At 45.3% G+C, this 26,172-nt stretch overlaps 2 protein-coding genes across 20 annotated transcripts in view; one reads left to right on the forward strand and one right to left on the reverse strand.

Moving 5' to 3' along the window:
* Positions 1-3,156, forward strand: part of LMNTD2 (lamin tail domain containing 2) — a 69,445-nt gene extending 66,289 nt beyond the window's left edge. For both annotated transcript variants that reach the window (XM_065591961.1, XM_065591962.1), the window contains exon 16: positions 1,375-3,156. In XM_065591961.1, the coding sequence (XP_065448033.1) occupies positions 1,375-1,521 (147 nt within the window). In that variant the 3' untranslated portion in view covers positions 1,522-3,156. The remainder of the gene's footprint in view (positions 1-1,374) is intronic.
* Positions 2,797-26,172, reverse strand: part of LRRC56 (leucine rich repeat containing 56) — a 161,194-nt gene continuing 137,818 nt past the window's right edge. For all 18 annotated transcript variants that reach the window (XM_065591963.1, XM_065591964.1, XM_065591968.1 and 15 more), the window contains 7 exons: positions 14,988-15,165; positions 12,518-12,733; positions 10,963-11,027; positions 9,082-9,212; positions 7,659-7,849; positions 5,458-5,845; positions 2,797-4,357 (listed from right to left, as the gene is read on the reverse strand). In XM_065591963.1, coding sequence (XP_065448035.1) covers positions 4,165-4,357; positions 5,458-5,845; positions 7,659-7,849; positions 9,082-9,212; positions 10,963-11,027; positions 12,518-12,733; positions 14,988-15,165 — 1,362 coding nt within the window. In that variant the 3' untranslated portion in view covers positions 2,797-4,164. The remainder of the gene's footprint in view (positions 4,358-5,457; positions 5,846-7,658; positions 7,850-9,081; positions 9,213-10,962; positions 11,028-12,517; positions 12,734-14,987; positions 15,166-26,172) is intronic.

A 26,172-nucleotide genomic window follows, 5' to 3' on the forward strand; every position in this document is an offset into this window, starting at 1 on the left:
TGTATTACACTAGCTAAATCCAGTGTCAGCTTCTGACCCCACAGCTCTGCTAGGACAGCTCAGCCCTGATGTGCAACAGCCCGTTCACTGTGCAAGCCCTGGAATCAGGGATTGATAATTGTACAGTGGTTTCTGCCACTTTGATGTGGCATCCGCTAGCAAGAGAGATGAGACCACCAATCTTCTTCCTTTGTATGTCAGGCTGTGATTACAAGTTTCCTCTCTTTAACTAGCCTTCCTGCTGTTACATTCTCGCTGGCGTTATGCTGCTCTGCAGGTCTCATTACACATTAAACCCCATTGTACATATGCTTGCATGTAGTATTCAGGAGGCCAGGCCCCTGGGGAAGGATGTATTGAAGGCTGAGTGCGGAGTTCAGACCAGTAATAGAAAACTGTCCACTAAGCCCCAACAACTATTAATTGGATCTGCTGTCATCTGAGCTCCCCTTACCCCGTTCTAGAATTAATTAGCATTTTCCCAGGGAGTGAAAAGTTAACTATGCCACATATGGAAGGAGGCAGTGTGGGCCCCTGGGAGTCAGCAGCCCTGACACTGGTCTGCTGTGAGACTTTGGGTAAGTCACATCACCTACCTCAGTTTCCCCATCTGTAAAATGGGGATAACAATGCTCACCCTCCTTTGTAAAGTACTTGGAGATCTGCAACTGCAAACCAATGTATGAGAGCTGGGTGTTATTTATGGAAGAGTGGGAGAATGGTTCATTTGTCTCCTGTGACACTGACTGGGAACATAGCCATTCGTGGGTCCAGGCAGACTAAGTGTGTCACCTCTGTGAAGCACAATCCCCCTCTTCTATACTCCTGAGGGTTTGCTCCTGACCTCCACTTTCCTGTAAGGTGACTGTAGCAGCAGGCTGAGAAAAGGGAAGCACAGTAAGATGGGCAACCACTTGTTTGTGTGTGTCCCCAAAGTTAAAATAATGACTCTGTGCCATCAGGATGCTGGATCGTGGATGTTTGGAGCGTCCATGTGGGATAATCTGTCCTCGTGCCATGCTGCGTCATGAGCCTCTGTCACAGCAGTATTTGTGCAGATGCATCATCGTGATGCAGCAATGTGACATAGTAAGGCCCGTAGTAAATTCATACTCCTGTCATTGTCCTCTAAGAGCAGCTTTCAAGCTGCAGGCAGACCCATCACGATGGACTAGGCTCTGAATTTCAGAGTAGAGGAGGCAACCCTAAAGCTCCTGGGAATAAAAAAAATCCCTCCCATTAGAGAACATTGGACATGGATGAACTCCATAGTGGTGTTCACTAGAGCTTGAAAGGCAAACACCAGCCAAGTACCCAGTGGCACTCCCCATCTGCTATAACATGCCGATTACTTACGATAACTTCGCTTTTCAGGTCTTCAAGACAGCTCTGGATACAACAATTCCTACGGTGGCACTGATAGGACAGAAGAGTGCTCGATCTAAATACGGCTTCAAGCACATGGCTTACCTACCTACCACTACTGACATGCAGCTTAGGAGATACTGTCCTGCTAGATGATGCATTGATTAATAGGTGACACAGGAAACTTGCACACGGGTTCTTAAATACATGCCATGCTGCTCCAGTGAATGTGCTGCCACTTGGCTTATTTCAGCAAGGGGAGAAGAGTCAGTAATGGGGGGGGGGGGGCTACCCGCAAGGCACATCCTTGAGAACTCCACAAGTTTATCACTTGAGAACTCCACAAAGAGCAAAGTCAGGACACTGTAGGAAAGATAATTGTAGAGTGGCCTTTGGTGGCTCCAGTTCCCACCCTTCCAGTCAGGAGGCCCATGGTGAAGGCTAAGAGTAAGGTGATGTGTTCCTCATCTGACGACAGTAGAGTTACTGGGCAGGAGAGAAGGTCTCTATAACTGAGATGAATGACGACAAAGGTCAGAAATGGAAGGGATTGCTCCCACTGAGCCCACGAAGGCACTTCCCAAATGTCTCTTACTCTACTCCTGTACAATGGTCCCTGTTAACTTACCAGTCCATAGACAAAAACATTACTGATCATTTCTCCCTGTCCCCCACCACAGGAATACAGTGGAGAGGCCCCTTGCATGATAATGGTACAGAACCAAGCCTGTGTTTTCCTGGAAAAGATCCCATAGCCATTTGCAGAAGTGGCTTCTAAATCGGTGACCAGTTTCTGTGCAGATCAGGCAGACAAACCCAGTTGCCTGATTTGCAAGCCCAAACCCCATTTATGCATGAGAATGTAGGATTCTGCACATACAAAGTCATAAGCACAAATTGAGAGAGTAGCTAGGGGCCATTTGGAGCAGGTGGTCCTAAATACCACTCACTTTTACAATAGTTTTTATAAGCAGGGCCTGATTTTCACAAGTGTTGAGCATCTGCAACTCCTACTGACTTCACCCAGGAGTGTGAGTGCGCTTCTGAAAATCAGGCCCTAACATTCTTCTCTCTTCTATCCGATTGAGCCACACTGTCCATTTGTTTTGTTCATGGTCAGTGACACTGGCATAGAGTCAATTTTAGATGCCAGTTTAACTACACAAGCACTTTGTTGGGCGATGACTGCCTGGAAATCCCTCCAACACTCATATGATTTTGGGGAACTGCTTGCCATTCAATACTTATTGTATCTGATCGATGGTTCTTTCTTATGCCCACTGAGAGAATGCGAACTTGGCTTCTGCTCACAACTATTTTGTAAGAGGAATGGGTATCAGAGCAGTGGGACCAAGTTGAAGGATTTGGGCTCTATGGTACAGCCTATTCCTTTCGTTTATATTAGCAGTGAGGCAAAGGCAACAAACTATGCAAGGGATAATTGCATAATTTAATGTATTATAAACTGTTTCCCAGAAAATATCTGTAACATATTAATTTGAAGGTAGAAAAAAAATATAAGATTTTCTGATGCTTGGTTTGAGAACACCTGACATTGCTCAGATCATACACTGCAGTCCTTCTTACCTATATCACAATGTGCAATCATTTAGATCAGCTCATAGTGCTTTACATCTTACCCCAACATAGAATAAATACCCTATGGAAAACAAGAACTGCTCCTTCCCTACCCACTTCATTGTTGCTGATGAATCACTTAAAATAATGAAGTCACATGAATTTGGAAAATGTAACTGATCTGAAAGAATAAACAGGGAATGTTTGATTCTGCATGTCTGTTTGCTTGTCACTCATTTGCTCTGAAATGTCAGGGTGACAAAGTTTTCTAGGGAGCCAGCTGGACCCAATGAAACTTATTTACAAAGGTTGCTGGGTGAAATTCAGACTTGGGATGTCTAGCCATAGAACAGCAGTCCTGGGGAAGTGCTGAGAGTTCCTTCAGAGCAGAGACACGGCAGACTGACACACTGATGTTCCAATGAGTTGCATCTTCAGTATTCCTTCCCATAGCCATATAGCTGAGGGGAACAATGAAAGATTACAAACAGATCGAAGTGGTAAATGTCAGTGGGAGAATGGAAATTAGTGCTAAAATCAGACAGACTTCCTGCATGTTGGACTTCTGCTATCCCAGGTGAGTAGGGAACACACACATCTGCAATACAATCATTTTAAACTGGTCTTTGCAGCAATCCCCCCTCCACTCTCAGTTGTTTCACTTGTGTGTTGAACATATAGGATCCACAGAGCGTATGCAATGAGCCTGTTTAGATGACAGCAGGCTGACACATGCTTGAGTATTTGCGGGCTGAATGCAAGAGGGAAAACTGAGGGCCCTCAGGTGCCAGCTGCCAAGCACTGAGTCTAGGGGACTGCAAACTTTCACTTTCCTGTGGGGCATCACTGCAGGCTCCCTAGTAATATAGCTGGGGATTAATGCAGAGAAGCCAAGTGTGCCAAGTCTTGTCCCTTTCAGCACACAAAGACCATACAAATAGCTGCTTTTTATTTAATAAGAGGTTGATCAACTGTTGAGTAGATTAGAAGGTGCTTTTTCAAGCAAGCATTTCTGGCCAGCTGTAGCTTTAACTGAGACCAATCAAGCTGTTAGTTCAAACAGCTCTGCTTGTGCAGCTCCGTCAACGTATTCAGCTCTCATAAGAAGTCAGAACACAGCATCAGCGCTGCTGGTGCTAAGTGTGGGGAACACAAACTCCAACTGAGCACTGTGGGCTTGTCCGACTCGGCTCCAACATACACGGCTATTTGGGGTATTTTCTATGACTTTGGTGTCTTGCTCTGAGTAGCTGTTGAGACACTGGGCCTGCTTGGCAACCTCTGCAGAGCAGCCTTGGCAGTCAGAGGATGGACCACATTCCTCAGCGCGAACCTCTCTGGGGTTTTTGTGGATGAGCAGACAACTGGCTGGTGATGGTTGATCACTTTGGGGGGACTCCTATCCACAGTGGCTCTGAAGGGAAGAAAAAAATTGCTATTATGAAATGGCACAAATTGTTATGGGGAACTGAGTGAGCCCCCTGGATTCACCCAAGAACTGCACCAAGAACTTCCAGCACTGGGCACAACAGGAAGGTTGGCACAACAGGACTCTCTGAGGAGTCTACACTGCTACTTCAGTTAGTTTTGAGAACACTAGACTGCTCGCCAATTTCTGTAGATCTGCAGAGTCTCCATATGGATGAAGGACTGATAGAAAGGCTGATATTGGAGTTCTATCCTGAGAAGACAGATCAGGACACAATATGAAAATGTAATTTACTGGGTCTTTGTTTTTTTGGGTTATTTTTAACTCTTTCACTGTTGGCCCCCCTCATATCTGCTGTGTCATCATTGTCCACCAGCATTTCATAGGTAGGAATCCTCCCTTCCTGCACAGCAGATGTCTTTTACCTGGGTATAGCTGGAACACGGAGTAGCATGCAGGCAATTGAAGAGCTAGATTGTAGAGTGAAACTTTTGTCTGATTTAGAAAGTAGCTCACCCTCATTTGGAGTGACCCGAACAAACAGTACAAGGGACAGCTCCTGTGTTGGTACTATACCATAACTATTATGTTACCTGGAAATCAAAATTTCCACATTATGGGCAACTCCAAGTTTCAAATGAGCAATAAGATGCTGATATTACAATAGAAGGGTCCAATCACAACCAGCTTTGGTTTACATGAGACCTATCTACTTTACGTCCACTTTTATTGTTAGAAACAACTTTTCCCCTGAACTTTCTTTTAAAGCAAATTACTGTAAATTTCAAGGAAAATATGTGTATCTGATGTGACTAATATCGAGATTGAATGTTAGAAGTAACCAAGGTATGAGTAATGTAAGATCGTACTAGTTTAGTTTTGGAAGGACTAAATGATGCATAGGTCACCAAGATACCAAGCAGTGCTTTCTACAGAGTACATGGTAGATACCATCTAGCTAAGAGTTTGTACTCTGTGGTGTAATATACATCAGAGTCAACAGGGCTGCACCTTTTCTCCCCCAGTGAAGTCTTTTCTATGCTTACCAGAATTCCATAGAAAAGTCGCCTAACTACTGAGCATACCTGACACTTGTTGATCCAACAGCTGCTGGTCCTGAAATAGGCTTCCTGGTTTGCCTTCCAACACTCTCACTGGTCCAATACCTCCCTTCAGCTCTCAATGGCGAGGCCTCACGTGCAGCAGGTGTGCTGTGCAGAGTCAGAAGAGCAATCTCTTCACCCACAAGCTGGGCTGCGATTTCTGTGCTAACTCTTGATTGGGGATATTCCTTCAGTTGAGCTGCTTCTTTCTGGTTGGGCACTTTCACACGTCTGACCCTGATGTCTCTTACTTTTGAGGGTCTAGCTGCAGCACCCTGCATGGATGCAGGTGAGGGGCACTTTGGAGGAGAAGGTACCAGAGAACGATTCAGACTAGCGGGCAACACACTTTCTTGGGCATGTGATGAATCTGAAACACAACAAGGAAGCACACTGATTTCCTGGTATGGCTAGTTCACCTAACTCTTAATGGGCCAATCCAATGATTACTGAAGTCACTGGAAAGACTGCTTTTCACTTCAATTGGCAGTGGATCAAGTGATGAGTCCCCTCAACTCCTGTTACTTCCAATAAGATTGGAGGCCTCTGAGCACTTCAGAGGAGTGCATCCCAACTCACTGATGTTTAAGGCACAAGAAAATTGAAGATCAAGGGATACTGAGTTTTACCTAACTCAGAAGTGCAAACAAGGCTCTCACGTTAGCATTAGAATAAGGGAAAGCGCCTAAATGTTAAAAATATTTTTGTATATTCTTTTTACTGTTTATAGTTCAGCTCATATGATCCCCAGCTGTAACACACGTGAAAGGAGAAAAATCCTGATGATGATCTATGACTAAGCCCCTTCGTTTTCAGTTTAAACCGATTTTTACCGAAAAATTCGCAGGTTTTACAAAAAGTATTATTTTGTTTTTTTCTGATTTCCACCCTACTTTTGTATCATTCAAATATGTAAAAATAACTTGTTTTATTAGGAAAATACAATACATTGCATGAGATGTATGTATTACAATAATTCATTAGTCTGTGTGTATATGCAGAGCTGCCTGTTGAAGTAAGGCTATGTATGAGTCTAGTCTACAAACACACAGGCACGCACACAAGCTCTGAGGTGCGTGCACATCTGAACGTACTGATGAATCTCACGCCCACCACGTACACATTTCAAGCTGTTAGCAGATAATGGTTTAAAAATCTGATCCACTAAAATGGGAAGAAAACGAAAATCTCTATCAGAATATGTTTCAGAACACAAGGAAGTATTCAGAAGTGTTCAAAAAACAGGAGAAAAGGATGAAGTTGAGTGTATGTGCTGCAAATGGTGTGGCCCAATTATTAAATGAAAATATTTATAGGCTAATAGTTCTAAGTCCACAACAGTAAACTGTTTATTCAAATCAAAAGTTTTATTTGGGGATTAGAGATCTATTGTTTTCTTAAACTCACAGGTGGCATTGTGTTTTGAGTTCTCTTTTAGTTCTGCAGCAAACCACATTGATGAACGAAATTCAAAGCATTAATCTACTGAATACTTTTTTCCATCTTTCCATCCACCAAAATGAACCCAAATATTTACCCAGAAAAATTATTAATAGTTTTTTGCACTGATTTTCACCTATTTTTGTTGTTGTGGTAATAAACACTGATAAATTCCTGGGTAAAAATTAAATAAAATAAAAACTGAAAACAAAGAGCCCTATGTATGACACAGCAATGTTGTATATGTTTATCCTTAGAAAGATTCTATATTTAGTAGAGATCCATTTGCTGCTGGCCATAAAAAGATTAAGCTATACCTAATTAACTGATGTACAGAATTTAGGCTAAAGACACAATCAAAAGAAAGGCCTTTGAGTAATTGTGTTACTAAACCTCTGGGAGAGAAATACAGCCTTATATATCCTAACTGAATGCAATTTATTATACTGCTTGGGTGACAAGAAAACACATTCTAATGTATTGCATCTCCAGTATTCCTTCTCATAGCCATGTAGCTGAGAGGAACAATGAATGATTACATTCTTTCTTCAGCTATCCTTCAATGCGAGGAGGATGTATGCCAAGGGGGTTCAGTGGTGGGTTTTAAAGTGGCTGTGGAGCCTAATTCATGCCCTCCAGATTTTCCCACAGAAGTGACAGGTGTAATCTTGGAGGAGAAACAGACAAAAGTAATACATGTCAACCCTTCCCTAGAAAGTGAGAAGGCTAAGTGAGACCAGTACCTGAGGAGGACTGGGAAAGACGGGACTGGCAGGAGGAATCTGGTGAAATCCTTTCAATTAGGTCCTTGTTATAAGTATCTCTTAGCTCATCCTCACAGCTGTCACTCAGGCTGCATTCTTCATCTTCCTCCTCATCACTGTGTATCTTCAGCACCTGGGGGGCCTTCTCCATCTGAATGATTTGCAGACACCTGACAAATGTTAAGCTCTACAGTTTTAGCTGACCCTCATTGTGCTATCTTAGAGGAGTGTACACATGAACTGTTCTGAGTACTGTACATGCATGTGGGGTCGCTGCTGTTAAGAGACAAATATAGGTAACGTGGATTTACATTCACCTGGATTGGCTTACCTTTCACATGCAAAAATGGGCCATGAATTAGGTACCTAAACTGCCTGTGTTTTATTGTTTCAGATTCAGCCAACCTTTAATTAGCCAAGTGAAACATGACAGATTTAAAGGAAGGGCATCAGAGTCAAAATAAAGGCGTTTTTATCTCTAGGATAAGTCACCTCTCAGATCCATGGAGGAAGCTCAGCTCAATATTATTTTCTCCCGTGGTGCATGGAATACCGGGGCAGAGAACTGCCATGCAGACCAGAGAAGAATTTTGCCTATAAAGTGGCCTGATCCAAAGCACACTGAAATCAGTGAGAAAACTCCCATTTAGTTAGGCGAATGCCAACTGCTTTTGCAAATCCTGCCCATACTGTCTAATGGAGAATACTGCTAGGACCAGTAATAACCTACCTACTGGTAAAAGAAAACACTTTAACTGCACCCTTTATCGCCCTTCCTGTGTAGAAGGAGAGTCCAGTTAACTGCAGGGCAACAATTTCCCACAGATCCCACACACACCTCACAACTTGCCACCAGCCACACAGAGGGCACTCCAGAGGTCAGGGATCTGCAAGTGGTGAGGGGATGGGAAGTAGCTGCTGGGCTGGGGGAGGAGTAGGAGAGCTAGGCATGGGTAGTGGCTGTGGAAGGAGGAGTCCATCTTTCCCTTTCTGCTTTATGGAGTTTTGCTAGGCTGTATTAATTTTCCTCTTCCCACCCGCCCCCTCAATAGGGATGTCCCTTTAAGGAGATTGCCAGGAAGTGGGCTGAGGGAGGGCTCACAGACCCAGAACCAGCATGAACATCTTGGCCTCCCCTAGGATCAACATGGACAATGCATCAGAGATTTCCTCCTCCTTTCTCACTCCCATGAGGTTTCCAGCAGAAGGGGCATCTAAGCGTGGAGTTTGCAAATAGATTCCACTGTGTTGTCTCTGCCTGCCTAGATATAAATTTACAAAAAATTAAAGGCAATTCCCCAAAACTACCACCAGGTGGTTGAAGAGTTCGCCTTATTATGGAGACGGAACACTAAGTCCCTGCTTTATTGTAAGATAATTTAGAATCATCCCAAACTCTTACTGGTTATGATGCTCTCTCCATGCCCTCAGTTCAGTAAAGACATCTTCCCGGCTTAGATCTTCAGCTTCTTCAGAGTCATAGGTGTGCTCCATCTTGGGACCAGGCATTTGGAAAGGGTTCATTGCTACAGACTAAAGAATAAAACTAAAAAAAGTCACCACTGATAACTTGGTATTTACTTTACCGCTCACCAATCTTTGCCAACAACTCTCCCTCTAGTGCAATTTCCAAACTCTGGGCATCAGAATTTTGATGCAACTTTTGATGTAACAGTTGGGTTTTCAGTTTATCTATGACCGTGTTCTTTATTTTGATATTTTTTTAAATTGTACTGAATATGATAATCCCAGCTACAACTGCTGTTAGGATACTACGTTTCTTATACATTCTGGGCTGGCTCCATAGTTTTTGCCGACTCAAGCAAAAAGGCAAAAAAAAAAAAAAAAGCTGTGATCGCGATCGGGAACTCTAATGCCGCCGCTTCATTCTTCGGCGGCCGGTCCTTCCCTCTGACACAGACTGAGGGACCCGCCGCCGAATTGCCATTGAAGAGCCGGATGTGCCGCCCCCTTCCAGGGGCCACCCCAAGCACCGGCTTGCTGGGCTGGTGCCTGGAGCCAGCCCTGTATACATTCACTCCAGAAACCCAGCACTGTGATGACTGGGAGAGTAATGACACGTTTAATTCTGGCCCCACGGATACGTAGCTCTAGGTACACTGACCTGAACCTGTAATAGCTGCACCGACAGGCATTTCAGTAGGATGTGATGTGTAGCATATGATTATGATGCCCTTATACAGTCTGTGCTACGCCACACTATTATTAATTCTCATTGTTTTAATTAATTCCAAAAAGCTTCATTGATTGGGCAGGGTGGGGCAGAGAAAAGGGACACTTCAATTTCTCCCCCCCAATGATTTTTCTAATATTTGCTGTCAGGGATAACATGTAAAATTATATACATTGTAGTGATCTATATTTCATGTAAGTGACATGGCCCCAATGCAGCAAAGCACATATAAAGTTAAGCACACGCTTACATGATTTGCTGAACCAGGGCCTACAAGGGTACGTCTATACTGCAATTAAATACCCATGGCTGGCCCATGCCAGCTGACTCAGGTTCGTGGGGCTCAGACTAAGGGCCTGTTTAATTGTGGTGTAGATGTTCAGGCACAGGCTGGAGGCCAGGATCTGCGACCTTTCGTCCTCCCAGAGCCGGGGCTCCAGCGTAAGCCAGAACCAAATCCTGTGGTCCTTACCTGTGCTTTGCTCAGGTCCCAGGGAAGTCGATGCAAGTTTTGTGAGTAAGGAATGCAGGATGTGGCATGTAATTTTCATGTGTTCTTTTACAGTCCATTGTTTTTAATTTTCTCTAGTGAAAGTAACGGTTCTCCCTACCGGTTGTTTCTCTCCTCTGTTTCTCATATATGATCACAGCTGATATCCGATAACTTTCTCATTAAATGACACAATTGGTTTGTTTTGGGTTGACACTTCCCTCCCAGCTCTCTCCAATCCCTCCCAGAACAGGAAGCCTGGAAGTCTCAGATTCATGACCCCCTCACCATTCTCTATGTATCTATTGATCTTCCAGCTCTCCAAGTTTCCTCTCCTGCCCTTCTCCATGCCTCATTTGGCCTTCCATATCTCCTGACTCAGCAGGACACTTAAGCACATGCTTATGAGTTTTGCTGAATCAGGGCCTTTAGACCCCCCCGCCTTCTCCAAGACTCATTGCTTTTGTATATAGTTTTCTGGACTATAGACTGGAGTGGAATCCATAAAATACATTAGGGGTCTCAGCTTATCTCAGCAGAACTCATCTGATCTGGGTGTGTCAGGCAGGAATGGAAAGCACATAGGAAAGATAATGTACACCTAGCTTTTGTCTCCGTGCATGAAGGGCTTTGATAGGGTTCCCACATATAACTCGGCTGATTCCTAGCAAAAAGAAACAAAACAAAGCATTTCTCACCAGCTTTTGACACTTCGTACAGTTCTTAAATCAGTTTACAGTCCTGATGAGATTCTGTTCTCGAGGATATAACATGTTTCATTCATTGACTGTCTGGAGCTGGTCTCCATTTCCTTTGCTAAATGCGGAGTATCCAGCGCTAGCAAGGTGCTGCTTCATGGCTCTGGATGGCTTCACTGGGTCAGCTGGTACTGCTAAGCATTTGAACTATCTGCTTCAGAGAGCTGAGAAGGAACTGGTGTTTACTGGAAAGACAGCCTCAAAATACTGGGGCAAATGAACACAACCTGACACACCTAGTCAGCATCCGAAGAGCTGATTAGATTGCAGCACTCTGGCCTTCTCAGTGAGAACTGATCAAGAAATCCTAGGGTGCCTTCAAAACTGGATCAAAACAGGACTCTGCCAGACATTTCCCATTCAGCTATCCTTGGGCATCCTGCCAGTGGCCCTCAGAAGCTCCTTTGTCTTCCCCTCAATTATAGCGGAGTGTCAGCTCTGCTACAGCTAACGTTAAGATCTCCTCACTCTCCAGCTCCTTTGGCATATCTACACTGTTGTCTGCTCTGAGAGGGGCTTGGACGGAGCTCTACATCCAAATCTCAGTCATCAGCAGTGAGCCTGAATTAGCCAGAAAAATTGCTGCAGAGTGACAAAGTCCTCCACTTCCTTCTGAGGGATGGTGCTGACTCTGCAGTATTCTCAGGAGGGAAGAGCCAACCACCAGGTTGCTGAGTACTGCGCTACAATTAGACCTCTAGGCTGGCCAGCAGGCCAGAAATTTTAAATCAGTGACGTGATCCCTCACACTGGGAGACGCAGCCCTGGAAACTAAGGATACAGTCACTCACTCACAGCAATGATCCCTATAGGAATATAAGTATTGAGCTTGCATACCATGTACTCTGACCTTATGACCCCCTTGTGAAGGGGGCATGCAACACAGCTTCTGAACTCCAGACGTTCTGTAGGGACAATTTATCTTAGGACATTACTCCAGTGTTTTAACACAATGATATGTCCAAATAGTTCCGAATGTTTTCATATAAACTAGATCTGTGACCCCAGCCAATGTGGGGTCTAGAGATAAGGGCTAATGAGAACAGGTTTGAATAAAAATAGGAGGACAAACCCTACCTGAGGGCAGACTGCTTAACAAATAGCAGGTGGGGAGATATAGGGCACTTTGTAGCAATGTACAACTTCTGAAAGGGGATTAAAGGGTAAAATGGGAGGGTGTCGCCAAAGGACTTTCAGCTTCTGCCTCAGGAGAAAATGAAAAAGCACCCCAAGCTCACTGTGCGGGCTTCACACTTGGAAACCTATGGACAAGCCAATGTTCCATCAGTACTGGGGGGGGGCACTGAGAGCACATGTGCTTTTATAAAGCTGGAAGAACTTTGAGAGGGGGTCGAAAGAGGGGTGGGTGGGGGGAAGAACAAAGAAAATTCATCACCATGTGTCAAGTCACTGGAGTCATCTTCTAGGAATATCTCATCAGAGACAGTGGAGTCTGGAAGGGTGCTACCACAGGATAGCAAATGGACATTGCTAGATCTCCCTGCACTAGCAGGCCTCTGTGCAGTCCCGGGTCTGGAAGCTGACATGAAGCGAGCTGTAGTAGGTCTCAGAGCAGAGCCAGGTCTTCTTGTTGTTGCCTCTGGATGAGCATCTGAGAGATTTCAGTAAGACATAACTAAGAATGCAACATTTAAAATACCCTATCATTGCACAGTCATGATAAAGCAATGGCAACATGCTTAGTGCTACAGAGAACAGAAGAAAATGCAGTTCCTGCTTCAAGAAACTTAAATGGAAACACTACACCCAGCACAGCCACACAGTGTCTGCCACTTCCTCATGTTGGGACACTTATCTGGCCACCCTCCAGCATGAACACCTGCACTTTTCACACAGTTTCAAAACCATGTAAATATTAAGCAATAGGCTGGCAAAGGAAAAACAGTCCAGCAGTATTGGGTGCTCAACACTTTTAATAATCAGCCCATTTATTTAGGAGCTTAATTTTAGGCACCTATCTATTAAAAATATCTTGGCCTTTGTTATTAATGCAAAACCATAAAACATATAACATGTGCAAAGCAGCTAACTTAATGTTACTAAAGAAGAGAATATATTTGGAATTTCCTAACCTGAGTGCTTAATGTCAAAGGCAAAAATACAAACATGAATAGAATATAAAGTAATATGAATGGCCTGTTCTGTGTTCCACTCTATGCTCTTTCTGCTTCCCAACTTTACTACTTTTTTGTAATTCAACCTTATGTAGCCAACAGAAGGATCGCTGAAGGATCATATTTTTTACAGATTTTTTCCTACAATACCTATTACTAATGATTTGGACCCACAGGGATTAAAATAAACGACAAGTGTGTGCACTTATTCCAAAATAAACTATATTTTTAATGGCGCACAGTTGGCAAGCATACCACAACGGTGGGGGTCAGGAAGCCAACCATATTGCCCACACTAATGGGAAGCAATAGAAGCAGTGATAGGAAATACTTTGTAATATTTAACTGACCATGGTAAAGCACATGTCATGCAGTATATAAAAGCATAACACGTGAACCAGGGTGACCCAATGAAATTTACAGGTTTAAAACAAAGATAAGGAAGTACTTCTTCACACAACGCACAGTCAACCTGCAGAACTCATTGCTTGGGGATGTTGTGAAGGTCAAAACTATAACTGGGTTCAAAAAAGAATTAGATAAAGTTCATGGAGGATAGGTCCATCAATGGCTGTTGGCCAAGATGACCAGGGATACAATCCTATGCTCTGGGTGTTCCTAAATCTCTGACTGCCAGAAGCTGGGACTGGATGACAGAGGATGGATCACTCCATAATTGCCTTTTCTGTTCATTCCCTTTGAAGCATCTGGCACTGGCCATTGTCAGAAGTCAGGATACTGGGATAGGTGGACCATTGGTCTGATGCACTATGGTCGTTCTTATGAACCAGTTTTGCCAAATAATGTACTGTCATGTAGTTACATAGGTCGCTATTTATGAGCCATCACACTGTTTACCACAGGTTTCAGAGTAGCAGCCGTGTTAGTCTGTATCCGCAAAAAGAACAGGAGTACTTTCACTCTATGCATCCGAAGAAGTGAGGTTTTTACTCACGAAAGCTTATGCCCAAATAAATCTGTTAGTCTTTAAGGTGCCACCAGACTCCTTGTTGTTTTTGTAGATACAGACTAACACGGCTACCCCCTGATACAGGAGTACTTGTGGCACCTTAGAGACTATTTGTTAATCTCTAAGGTGCCACAAGTACTACTGTTTACCACATTCATTTCCAAGATTTCACTTGAATTTCTCAGTTCAAAACATACATACAAGAAGAATACTAAGGGCTAGAACCGCAGCTGCAGATGAGACATGCTGGGTGGTTTAAGCCACTTTTACATTTCTCTGATCCTAGGGCTAGCCTCAGTGCTGCTCTAAATTACTCCCATTGTTTCATAGCCACCTTTGGACAATCACTGGAGAGCAAAGGCATTCTAGCCATACTCCATTTCTCCTAGCCATTCACCCGACTCAATGGCCTAGCAGCCAATATGGCATCCTTGAGTACCGGAGGATTCCCCAATGTAGGAGGGAAGAATCCTCCACTGGCTGGTTAAGAGCAGCACAAAGCAGCCTCAACAGGGCAGAGGTTCGGGCCATAAGTTTGAAAGTGCAGTTACATTCCAAAGAATGACCATGAAAAGGGCACGGTGAAGTTCCATGTTTATTGTCCCGCTGTGAATTCCATAGCCAAGCTGCTCATTTTCCAAGTGAAGAGATTGAGTTTCCTATCTCCCAGCCCTGAAAGCTCAGCTTGAGATCTTCGAGTCCAGCTGCACTCTTTCTTTCTTACACATCAGCACCAATAAATGGTGAGAAATTTGACATACCAAACCGAGAAATGTCTTTGGCTAAACTGCCCTCCTTAATGGACTCCTTGACAATTAGCCAGTCCTTGTTCATCTTCCTGGAGGGAGGGATGGTGATTTGATTTGCTAGTATTTCATCCAAATACTTTAAGTGAGGGATGAGTTTTTTCACTTCAGCTCTGTAGTTATAATCTGGCACCTGGAAGAATTGAGAATGTGGTCATTTTAACAGATTGTTCAAGAGAAACTGGACTACTACAAGCAATATGGAGCTGTTCACTTTGTATGAATGCTGGATAGTTTGAAGAATCCTTTGAAGGGGCAAACCAACCCACTTCAAAGAATAAACAGAAATGTAACCATACATTTCAAATCTCACTATGCTTCTCTCTGATGGAACTGCTACTCGAGCTGCTGATGTTCTGACAACACAAGCTGCATAAAATAAAAGACTTATTTGCAATGTATTTAATCAACTACCTCAGCACCTATTACTATAGCATCTGGGTGCTGTACAAAACTGCAAACAATACACTGCTCTCCATGGGAAGATTGGACAAACTCAACCCATAAGCACCCCCCTCTCGCTACTTTTGGAATTCTTTGGTTGCAGCATCAACTTCAGGCCGTAGTTTGACTAAAAAGATATGCCTGGGCTGGAAGGCTTCCAAACCCAGTGTCTGATGGACCAATAAGGAGCAAATCTCTCAGAGCTAGATTGCGACTTTAGGAAAAACTGGAAGCCAGGTGCATATGCAGCCCTGTGAGGCACGGTGAGTGCTTCTGTATATTAGAGGAGATGACTCAATTTAAATCTAAGCCCCTTTCCTGCAAGAGGGTGCATGCCAAGGACAGACGCACAAAGGCTCAAATGAACTGTATCTAGGTTTCTTTTCTGAGACTTTGGAATGACCCCTCCCATGCACACATGCTGGTTATGACACATGTTGAGGGGCGCAGCTTTTTCTGGATTAATAAATTGACATTTTGGATTATATGTGAAATGGTCCACGTGCACATCGCAATGATGGAGGAATTATGAATCGTAGGAGAGAGAAGTTTAATGTTACCTATGGTGGTTATTACACTATGGTTCTGAATCTCCTGGTGAATGTTGGGCATTTCTAACAGATTAGGACACCACAAAGACATCTATACATGGCATCTCAGCTTTGGGAAAATTTAGTGAGGCATACAGGTGGGTTGGGACATGCATTTTGCAACACTGGTTAAAAAAAATTTAGATTCAAGAAGGCAGCAGACAATGTTTGACTGTCTCAAATTCACTAGCAGTTTAAAGAAAGCACAAAGCAAGATTGTCCCGGTGATAGAGTGTGAGGGGATGGCTCACGTGAATGTTAACATCTGCCTATAAGTAAGGCTGCGAGTTTGTCACGGAGGTCACGGATTCTGTGACTTTACGTGACCTCCGTGACTTCTGCAGCGGCCAGTGCACCTGGCCTGAGGGTAGTTCAGGCAGCCCCTGCGCCAGTCGCTGTTGCTGGGGCAGTCTCAGACCACAGAGAGCTGCGGGGGCGGTGCCCTGGGCGGAGGCAGCGCGCAGAGCTGCCTGGCCATGTGTCCAACTAGCACCTGACCGATGGGGATGTCATCACTTCCAGGGAGCCCCCAGATAAGCGCCACCCAGAGCCCGCCTCACCCCGTCCTGTGCCACCAACCCCCTGCACCCTCCCACACCCAAACTCTGCTGCTGCTGCGGGGGTGGGGAGGATGGTGGCACAGAGCCAAGTAGGGAGCCTGCCAGCTCCGCCAACCCCCTTCCTAACACCAGCAGGGGTCCCGAGCTGCGTCACCTGGGCTGCTCTCCCTCCCCAGCACTCGGGGCACCCTCAGGCAGCCTCCCCCCACCCAAGTTTTAGTCAGGGGTATATAGTAAAAGTCATAGACAGGTCACAGGTCGTGAATTTTTGTTTAGTGCCCATGACCTGTCCGTGACTTTTATTAAAAATACCCATGACTAAAATGTAGCCTTACCTATAAGTCACTCGTTTGGTCCTGATAGAGTTTTTGTCTTTCACAATATTACATGTTATATCACCAATTCCCAGTCAGCCAAGTCCTTGCCCACCAGTAATGTTGTCACACAAAGAAATCTTTCTGTAGTAGCTGTCTGTATAACAACTGTCCATTCCCTTCCCACAAAACAACACACAGACCGGCAGAGGGTATCTGTCAAATATATTTGCTGGCTGCTGCTACGAAGAGGCAGACACTAACCTGACTAACTGACTCTTTAATCTTAATTTAGGAATAGCCTTAACCAATCATCATCCCTTCACGTAGCACATGTACTTTGTACAGGGCGCTGGCTATAGGTTTACAATTTATAGTGCTGTCCTGTTTGAGAGATGCATCATATTACACTCACATGGCAATACTGCAAACAGCAGCTGTAATAGGGGCTACAGTATTTATCATCAGGTTGTTGCTTTTGGTTTAGATGACAGAGGAAGATGAGGTCATCTGAAAATCAAATTACACAAAGCAAACAGGGAGCCTGAAGAAAGAGCAGTAAATCTAGTTAATCATTTTGTAGATAAAAAAAATACACAAGCTCTTACCGAGGCTGTACTGTGGGGTACAGTATGGCATGCAGCTTGAAATGTTAGACTTGCCCAACTGGGGAACATAAATGTAAGTCCACCTCTATTTTTTCTACCTCCCAGCTGAATTTTCTATACCTCAGTCAGTTGGCAAAAGCATTAATAAGAACAAAGCATCTGACAGAGCCCAGGGTGAAACTCTCAGGAATGGAGGGTAGAATGGGTTTTGTGATGGCCTCAGGGCCAGGGGCGGCTCTAGGCACCAGTGCAGCAAGCGCGTGCTTGGGGCGGCAAGCCGCGGAGGGTGGCCTGCCAGTCGCTGTGAGGGCAGCAGTCTGGAGGCCTTCGGCGGCATGCCTGTGGGAAGTCTGCCGGTCCCGCGGTTTCGGCAGCAATTTGGCGGCAGTGTCACGTTATTGACTTGAACTGGGACCGTATAGAACATGGTTACAACCAAAGTCCTGTAGTGGCACCAAATCTTGTATAAAGGGGGTCAAATGAGGTGTCTAAGACAAGGTTATGGTTTGCTGGTTATGATTATGCTGTCTATATGTGTGTATCAATTTTGTAGTTAAAGTTATGAATATTGGCTCTATACTGTCTGTATTTCAAACTTATGCTATACTTCTGGGAAACTTCCCAGACAAGTTGGTGGTAGCTCTGCCTAGCCTGCTTGATGGCCCATTAAGGACCATCAGCTATACAACTGATCCATTGAGAGAAGGCAAATACATCTTGCAACTCAGCAAAGTATGCAGGGACTGGCCCATGTGACTCCAGACTCCATTTTGCTGTAATTTTCCACAGTAAGGACAAAGAAATGTTCTTACACCTGGAAAAGACTATAAAAGGCTAATGCCTCTCCTCCACCTTGTCTTCAATCCTGCTTCTTACCTCTGGAGGGACTTTGCTATAAACTGAAGCTCTGAACAAAGGACTGAGGAGCTGGGGATGTACTCCAAAGACTTGATTTGAACCTGCAGTTTATTTCATCACTGCTACAAGCCTAAACCAAGAACTTTGCCATTACTGTATGTAGTTGATTCCATTTAACCAATTCTAGCTCTCATTTCTATCTTTTTCCTTTTATGAATAAACCTTTAGATTTTCGATTCTAAAGGATTGGCAACAGTGTGATTTGTGGGTAAGATCTGATTTGTATATTGACCTGGGTCTGGGGCTTGATCCTTTGGGATCAGGAGAACCCTTTTTCTTTTACTAGGGTATTGGTTTTCATAACCATTTGTCCCCATAACAAGTGGCACTGGTGGTGATACTGGGAAACTGGAGTGTCTTAGGGAATTGCTTGTGTGACTTGTGGTTAGCCAGTGGGGTGAGACCAAAGTCCTCTTTGTCTGGCTGGTTTGGTTTGCCTTAGAGGTAGAAAAACCCCAGTGTAGGGTTATAACTGCCCTGTTTTAAGCGATTTGTCCTGAATTGGCACTCTTAGTTGGGTCCCGCCAGAACCGCATTGTTACAGGCGGGTATGCCGAAGCCACAGGACTGGCAGATCACCCACAGAAACGCCACAGAATCTGCCTGACCGTGGACCGCCTGCTGGCATGCCGCTGAAGGCCACCTGACTGCCATGCTTGGGGTGGCAAAAAACATAGGACCGCCCATGCTCAGGGCTGTGGAACTTCCCACTGAAGGGTCAGAGTGAATTTATGAGTTGCCTCTTTTAGAGCATGGTAGAAGACATGCCTCTTTGAGGGGGCCTCCCATCAGTAGAGGCAATAAATGGCTGATTAATCTGTCTTCTCCTAGAATGACCCTGTCATAAATATAAAGGGAAGGGTAACAACCTTTATGTATGCAGTAACATAAAATCCCTCCTGACCAGATGTACTGAATCACTTCACCTGTAAGGGGTTAAGAAGCTCAAATAACCTGGTTGGCACCTGACCAAAAGGACCAATAAGGAAAGAAGATACTTTCAAATCTGGAGGGGGAGGTTTTGTTTGTGCTCTCTTTATTTGTTCCCTCTTCGGAGAGAGAGACCAGGCAGGTAAAACGTCTCCTGAAAACATACCTGCAATGATTCATCTAAGATTACAAAAACTGTAAGTAAGGCAAGGAAATGCGTTAGATTATCTTTTGTTTTAGCTTGTGAATTTTCTTGCTTATAGCTTACTGCTTTGCCCTCAGGCAAAGAAAAAAACAAAACAACTCCAGCTGCTCTCAGCTAAAAAAAAAGAAGAAAGTTAAAAAAAAAAACAAAAAAAAAACCCTCCCTGGTTTTCAAGCAGCCAAGAGAAAAAAAGGTGTCCTTTTAAAATCCTGAGGTCTGTGCTTCTATTTCAAAATGATCCCACCGTGCTGCCACCATGTCAGGGTTCCCTCCCCACTCTGAACTCTGGGGTACAGGTGTGGGGACCCGAATGAAAGACCCCCCAAGCTTATATTTTACCAGCTTAGGTTAAAAACTTCCCCAAGGCACAAATTCCTTTCCATGCCCTTGGACGCAGGGCCGGCTCTAACTTTTTTGCCGCCCCAGGCGAAAAAGAAGAGAGCTGCCCTGCCGTACCCCACCCCCCGCGAGCGCCGCCGAAATCCCCGCCCCCCAAGTGCCGCGCCGCCTGAAGCCCCGCTCCCCTCCAAGCGCCGCGCCGCCTGAAGCCCCCGCCCCTCCTCCGAGCGCCGCACTGTGCCAGCCCCCACCCCCCCAAGACCCCGCCCCCCCGAGCACCACGCCGCTCAAACCCCCACCCCCCAAAGCACCACGCCGCCCAAACCCCCGCCCCCCCATCCGAGCACCACGCTGCCGAAAGCCCCACCCCCTCCGAGCACCACGCCGGCTGAAGCCCCGCCCCCGAGCACCACGCCGGCCGAAGCCCCGCCCCCGAGCACTGCCCAAAGCCCCCGCCCCCCCGAGCACGACGACGCCCAAAGCCCCCGCCCCCCTCCGAGCACCGCGCCGCCCGAAGCCCCCCCTCCGAGCACCAGGCCGCCTGAAGCCCCCGCCCTCTCTCCGAGCGCCGCCCGAAGCCACCGCCCGCCCTCCGAGCACCACGCCGCCCAAAGCCCCCGCCCGCCCTCCGAGCACCACGCCGCCCAAAGCCCCCGCCCCCCCTCCGAGCACCACGCCGCCCAAAGCCCCCGCCCCCCCTCCGAGCACCACGCCGCGCAAAGCCCCCACCCCCCTCCAAGCACCGCGCCGCCTGAAGCCCCGCCCCCCGAAGCCCCGCCCCCGCTCCGAGCACCGCGCCACCTGAAGCCCAAGCCCCCGCCCCTGCTCCGAGCGCCGCGCCGTTGAATCCAAAAAAAAAAAAAATCGAGCCCCAAGGTGCCGCCCCAAGCACGTGCTTGATCGGCTGGTGCCTGGAGCCGGCCCTGCTTGGACGGCATTGCTGCCACAACCAAGTGATTCACACAAAAATTCAGGAAAGGGTCACTTGGAGTCCCTATTCCCCCAAAATATCTCCCCAAGCCCCTTCACCCCCTTTCCTGGGGAGGCTTGAAAATAATATACTAACCAATTGGTTACAATGTGAGCACAGACCAAACGCTTTGGTTTTTAGGACACTGAAAATCAATAAGGTTCTTAAAAGAATAATTTTATTTATTAAAAAAAAGTAAGAGAATCACACCTGCAAAATCAGGGTGGAAGGCAACTTTACAGGGTAAATAAAAAGATTTAAAAAACTGAGGATTCCCCTCTGACTCTGCTTCCCAGTTACAAAACAGGAATGAAACTACCTCTTAGCATAGGGAAAATTCACAAGCTAAAACAAAAGATAATCTAACACATTTCCTTGCCTTACTTATAATTTTTGTAATCTTAGATTAGTCATTTCAGGTATGTTTTCAGGAGATGTTTTACCTGTCTGGTCTCTCTCTCTGTCCAGAGAGGGAACAAACAAAACCTCCCCCCCTCCCCAGATTTGAAAGTATCTTCTTTCCTTATTGGTCCTTTTGGTCAGGTGCCAACCAGGTTATTTGAGCTTCTTAACCCCTTACAGGTAAAATGATTCAGTACATCTGGCCAGGAAGGATTTTATGTTACTGCATACATAAAGGTTGTTACCCTTCCCTTTATATTTATGACAGGGTCATTCTAGGAGAAGACAGATTAATCAGCCATTTGTTGCCTCTACTGTCTTCCACCATGGCATGACTCTATCACAAGCAGGGCCGGCTCCAGGCACCAGCCTGGCAAGCAGGTGCTTGGGACGGCCACTCCAGAGAGGGGCGGCACGTCCAGCTATTCGGCGGCAATTCGGTGGATGGTCCCTCACTCCCGTTCGGAAACTGCACTGTATTATCTCTATGGGAATAAAAACAAGCAAGAAGACATGATCTTTCCACTAGAAGCAGGCATGGATTTATTTTTGTAGAGACTTTTGTTTCTAATCACGTCTTCAGCAAGGAATGAAATGTCAATAACAAACACTTCAATTATAAATAGTTACAGTATCTGCCTCTGAAGTACACCTCTGAAAGTACAAGGAAGGAAAACAAATGTAGAACAATTTGTTAAGGCACAGCCTACTGGATCTCTGAAAAGAAAAAATATGACAACTAAAACACTGCACTGTGCTGGTGCCGTCAGTGACAGATGTGATCAAGCCAATAATTAAACATAAGAAAGTGATACAAATCTTCACGATTATTATATGCATGGGTTGAAATACCCACACTTGCACTACATGACTGAGCTTTTAGGGATGCTATCTAAGCTTTCAAGCTTAAATTCTTACACAAATGAATTCTATGGATGTGAATGGTTTAGAGTAAACAGGGAAGTTATATGGCATGTGATACAGAGGAACAGGGCCGGCCTTAGTGAAAATGGTGCCCTGGGCGAACTTGTATTTTGGCGTCCCTCCTCCCCCTCCCACCATCACCCCTGGCTCCTACGGGCTCCCCTCCCCGCATCACCTCCGGGCCATTACCTATACTGCTTATGGAAGTCCACAGGAAAGTCCATTCAGTGTAGATGGGCGTCTCCCATGGTCCATTGTGAGTTAAGTGTCCCCGATGAGCCACTTACTTTGACTAGCCCCTCTAAGAGGTGCTGGCTAACTAACTACCTTGTGGTGTTACCCCAGGAGCAAACATTTGAAATCCAGGTATTGAGCCAATAGTCATAACTTAAAATACAAAAATGATACAAGTATACAAATAGCATAAACATATTCAGCAAGTCATAACCTTTTCATAGACATCTTACGTGTCACATTTTGTACAAGATTTGTTGCAAGTATGTAACAGTGGTTGCAACAATGATCTACATGGTCATGTTTTAATCAGATAACATCACAATGAATAACTGATCCAGCTAGCAAATTCCTAGGCCACTGTCAGGAGAAGCGCGGAAGTAAGGGCGGCCTGGTATATGGTATATTGCCACACTTACTTCATTGCTGCTGCGGTGGCTTGTGGTACCTGTGGCTCAAGGCAGGCTTTGCACTCTCACATGGGGGCTGTATCTTGCCAGAGCCCATAGCCCTCAGGTAAGCCCCTAGCCACTCCTGGCTCACCATGAGCATTTTGACAGGAAATACCGAACAGTAATAACAACAATAATAATACAAGTGTGTGTGTGTGTGTGTGACAGAGTGTGCTTGTATGTATGTGTGTGTGAGAGAGAGCCAGAGAGAGAGCCAGTGTGTGTCACTATGTGTTTGTGGATTGTGTGACATAGTGTGTGTTGGGGAGTGTGAGACTCTGTGAGTGTGTGTGTGACAATCTGTGTTGGGGGACTGTGAGAGACAGAGTGTATGTGGGTGTGAGAGCCTCTGTGTGTGTGTGTGTGTTTGTTAGGGAAGTTTGAGTCCCACCTCCCCCCAGCTCAGCCTGGTTCCACCCTCCTCGCTCACATGGAAGTTTTGCTCCTCCTGGCCCTGGCCCAGCCGGCCCGCGCCAGAGACTGAGCAGCGCAAGGCTGCAGGCAGGGAGGGACTCAACTCCGCTCCAGGCAGCGAGCGGTGGGATGCACTGCCAGAGACCAGCCCCAGCCGTGCCGCTGTGGGCTCCCTGGGTCTGGGGCAGAGCCAGAGTCCTCAACCAGCTGGCTGAGGAGTGAGTGAGGGTGGAGTCCAGGGGGCGGGGTCAGGGAGAAGCCCGCCAGCCCAGCACGGGGTAGGAGTCAGAGAAGAGAGGAGTCCGGCCACAGCCAGCCAGGGGAAGCCCAAGCCTTATGTGGTGTCCCCCTGGCTGTGGCGCCCTGGGCATGGTCTCCATTTGCCCAGCCCTAAGGCCCTGCAATCATAGTGCCATCCCTTTGTTTTCTTTCTTACTCATGCATTACCGATCCTCTGTAACATCAATGTAGAATGCTCCAATTCCTAGAAAATACATTACCTCCCAAAACATCTTGGTTACATATACTGTATCTTGGTTTTAGCCTACCACTAATAACTTGGGAGACTTGTGCTGCAATGAACATTCAACCTAATTTGTTTATCTCATGTTTATCTCTTGAGAATTGATGAAGACCTGCAATTACAGCAGTCTGAAGAAAATGATGGTGATCAACCCAGAATAACTATTCTCCATATACACAGGAAGTTCACAAAGAATATACATTTATTCAGTTTATCAGATAAATGTTCTAGAACAGTGATTCCCGATTTGTCATCCACAAACCACCAGTGGTCTGCAGAGCACTTCCTGATGCACCAGAGAACTGGCTGATTGAATTATGCTGACTCCACTGATTGTTTCAAGATGCTATAGTGCGCAGATTTAAAGTTTCCAGATTTAAAGATTCCAGTTTTAGAGCTATTACCTGTTCCAACGGTAGTCCCCATTTTAAGTAAAGGACATATTGCTGGAATCAACAACATCTCTAAAACTGGAATTAACTTGTTAAATGCATGCACTGTACACCACATTCAGCATTTTTCTAATATCATTTTTGCATGTGTACAACTGCTGTAGTTGCCACTGGGATGTTATGCAATCGAAACAGGAAGGGAGGAGAGATGGTTATTTTGACTGCAAAGAGGATGGGCCTGTCCACAAGACAATCTCTCTATTAAGACCTGACCTATGCTATGAAAAAGTTTGATAACTTATTTTCAGAAGAGTCCCTCACTTTAACATGCCACTTTAAAGTTTTATTTTGCTGGTCTCCTTTCCTCTTGAAATTCCTTGAAGCCACAAAACAGATTATCAGAATGATCCAGAGTCACTGTATTAACACATTAATCTGGTAGATATCCAGATTCAAATTCCTGAATCATATCAGGTTTTTAGTTTTTGCTGGTATATTTCAACTTGAGTATTGGTATTTTATGTGGTTTAAGAGACAGGAGAAGGATTTAATATGGATGGACAGATATCACATGAGTGTGTTGCTAATTCTAGGTGCTTTGCCTTGCTCTTCTACACTGGTGATAATATGCTTTTTACCACAGTTGCCAACTTTCACGCGGTAAATAAGTACCCTGATTTTCACAATAAGCCAAAAATCAAGCTAATCCCATTTCAAAACAAGGCCAAAACAAGCCAATCCCTAAGAACTCCAACACTCTGTGTGACTAGATACCCCACAGCGTGCAGTCTGGGACTGTGGTGGGCCCGCTGTGTACTCCTGACTCTCCCACTCCCCCTTGCCCCTGCTTGCTGGGAGCCAATCAAAAAAAAGAAGCTACAACAAGCAACAAGCCAAAAACTAGCCAACAAGCAACTCACAAGCCAATTAAGCCAAAAACAAGCCCAATTTCTGCATTTTTTTCACGGGTTTGGCATGTCAGCTTTTTACTACTACACCCATATGAAAGTAATAATGAGAGAAAATAATCATGCAGTCTCAAACTTAAAATGGTCATTTTGGGTTTCTCCCAAAAGCTATGAAAAGAGGGGGATGAGGAAGAGGAGAAATTGAAAGATTAATGTTGTTACATTGTATTGCTGACATCCTTCTGAAATCACAGCACAAGAGGCTGAGGTTTTTACAAATCGCTGCAGGGTTATCTGACAAAGCTCCATGATCTCACATGTTTGAGAAGTTTAGTCCCCAAAGAGCAGAGATAATGTAACTGGTTTCCAGATGCCTCTCGGGCACTGCAAGGATAGATAAGAAATGTTGAGGGTGACTGGCCCCTAATGTGAGGATACAGAACATTTGGGTGGGACCATATTAAGCAATTTAAAAAAATATTTTTAAACTAACTAGGGCAAGATGCAAACTGGTGTCCTGGCTGAAAGACTTTGATCTCATTTCCAATAAAAACTGGGAACCAATGGAGACAAATGACCAATTGGTACCAGAAAGGCTGCAGGAGCTGGCACCTTTCAGAGCAGCTGAGAACTTGCATGTAAATCTGTTTTATCTGCAAGGCCTAGCTGATACCAGTGGGATCATTTGTCTCCATTGGCTCTACCTCACTCCTTAGGGAGACATGCAGGATATGTGCTTTGCAATGCAAGCTGTGGGAATAGGTGCCCCATGCCTAGCGGTGAGGCAGGGGACTTTGAAAATCTTCCCCCTCATTCCATACCACTAATTCTGGCTTGGCTTCAGTGAAGGGAGCTTCAATGTGCCCCGTTCAGCTGACTCTTTGTACACCTTGCCCACATGTTCAGCCAGGCTTCCCTGTGACCTGCTCAAATCTCTCAATGTGGATCTCACCCACATGCCAACTGAAAGCTGGTTCAATTGTGGCCTGCCCAGCTCTCTCAGTGTTAGGGTT

This window comes from Chrysemys picta, chromosome 4, assembly GCF_011386835.1.
Source record: "Chrysemys picta bellii isolate R12L10 chromosome 4, ASM1138683v2, whole genome shotgun sequence".
Taxonomy (NCBI): domain Eukaryota; kingdom Metazoa; phylum Chordata; order Testudines; family Emydidae; genus Chrysemys; species Chrysemys picta.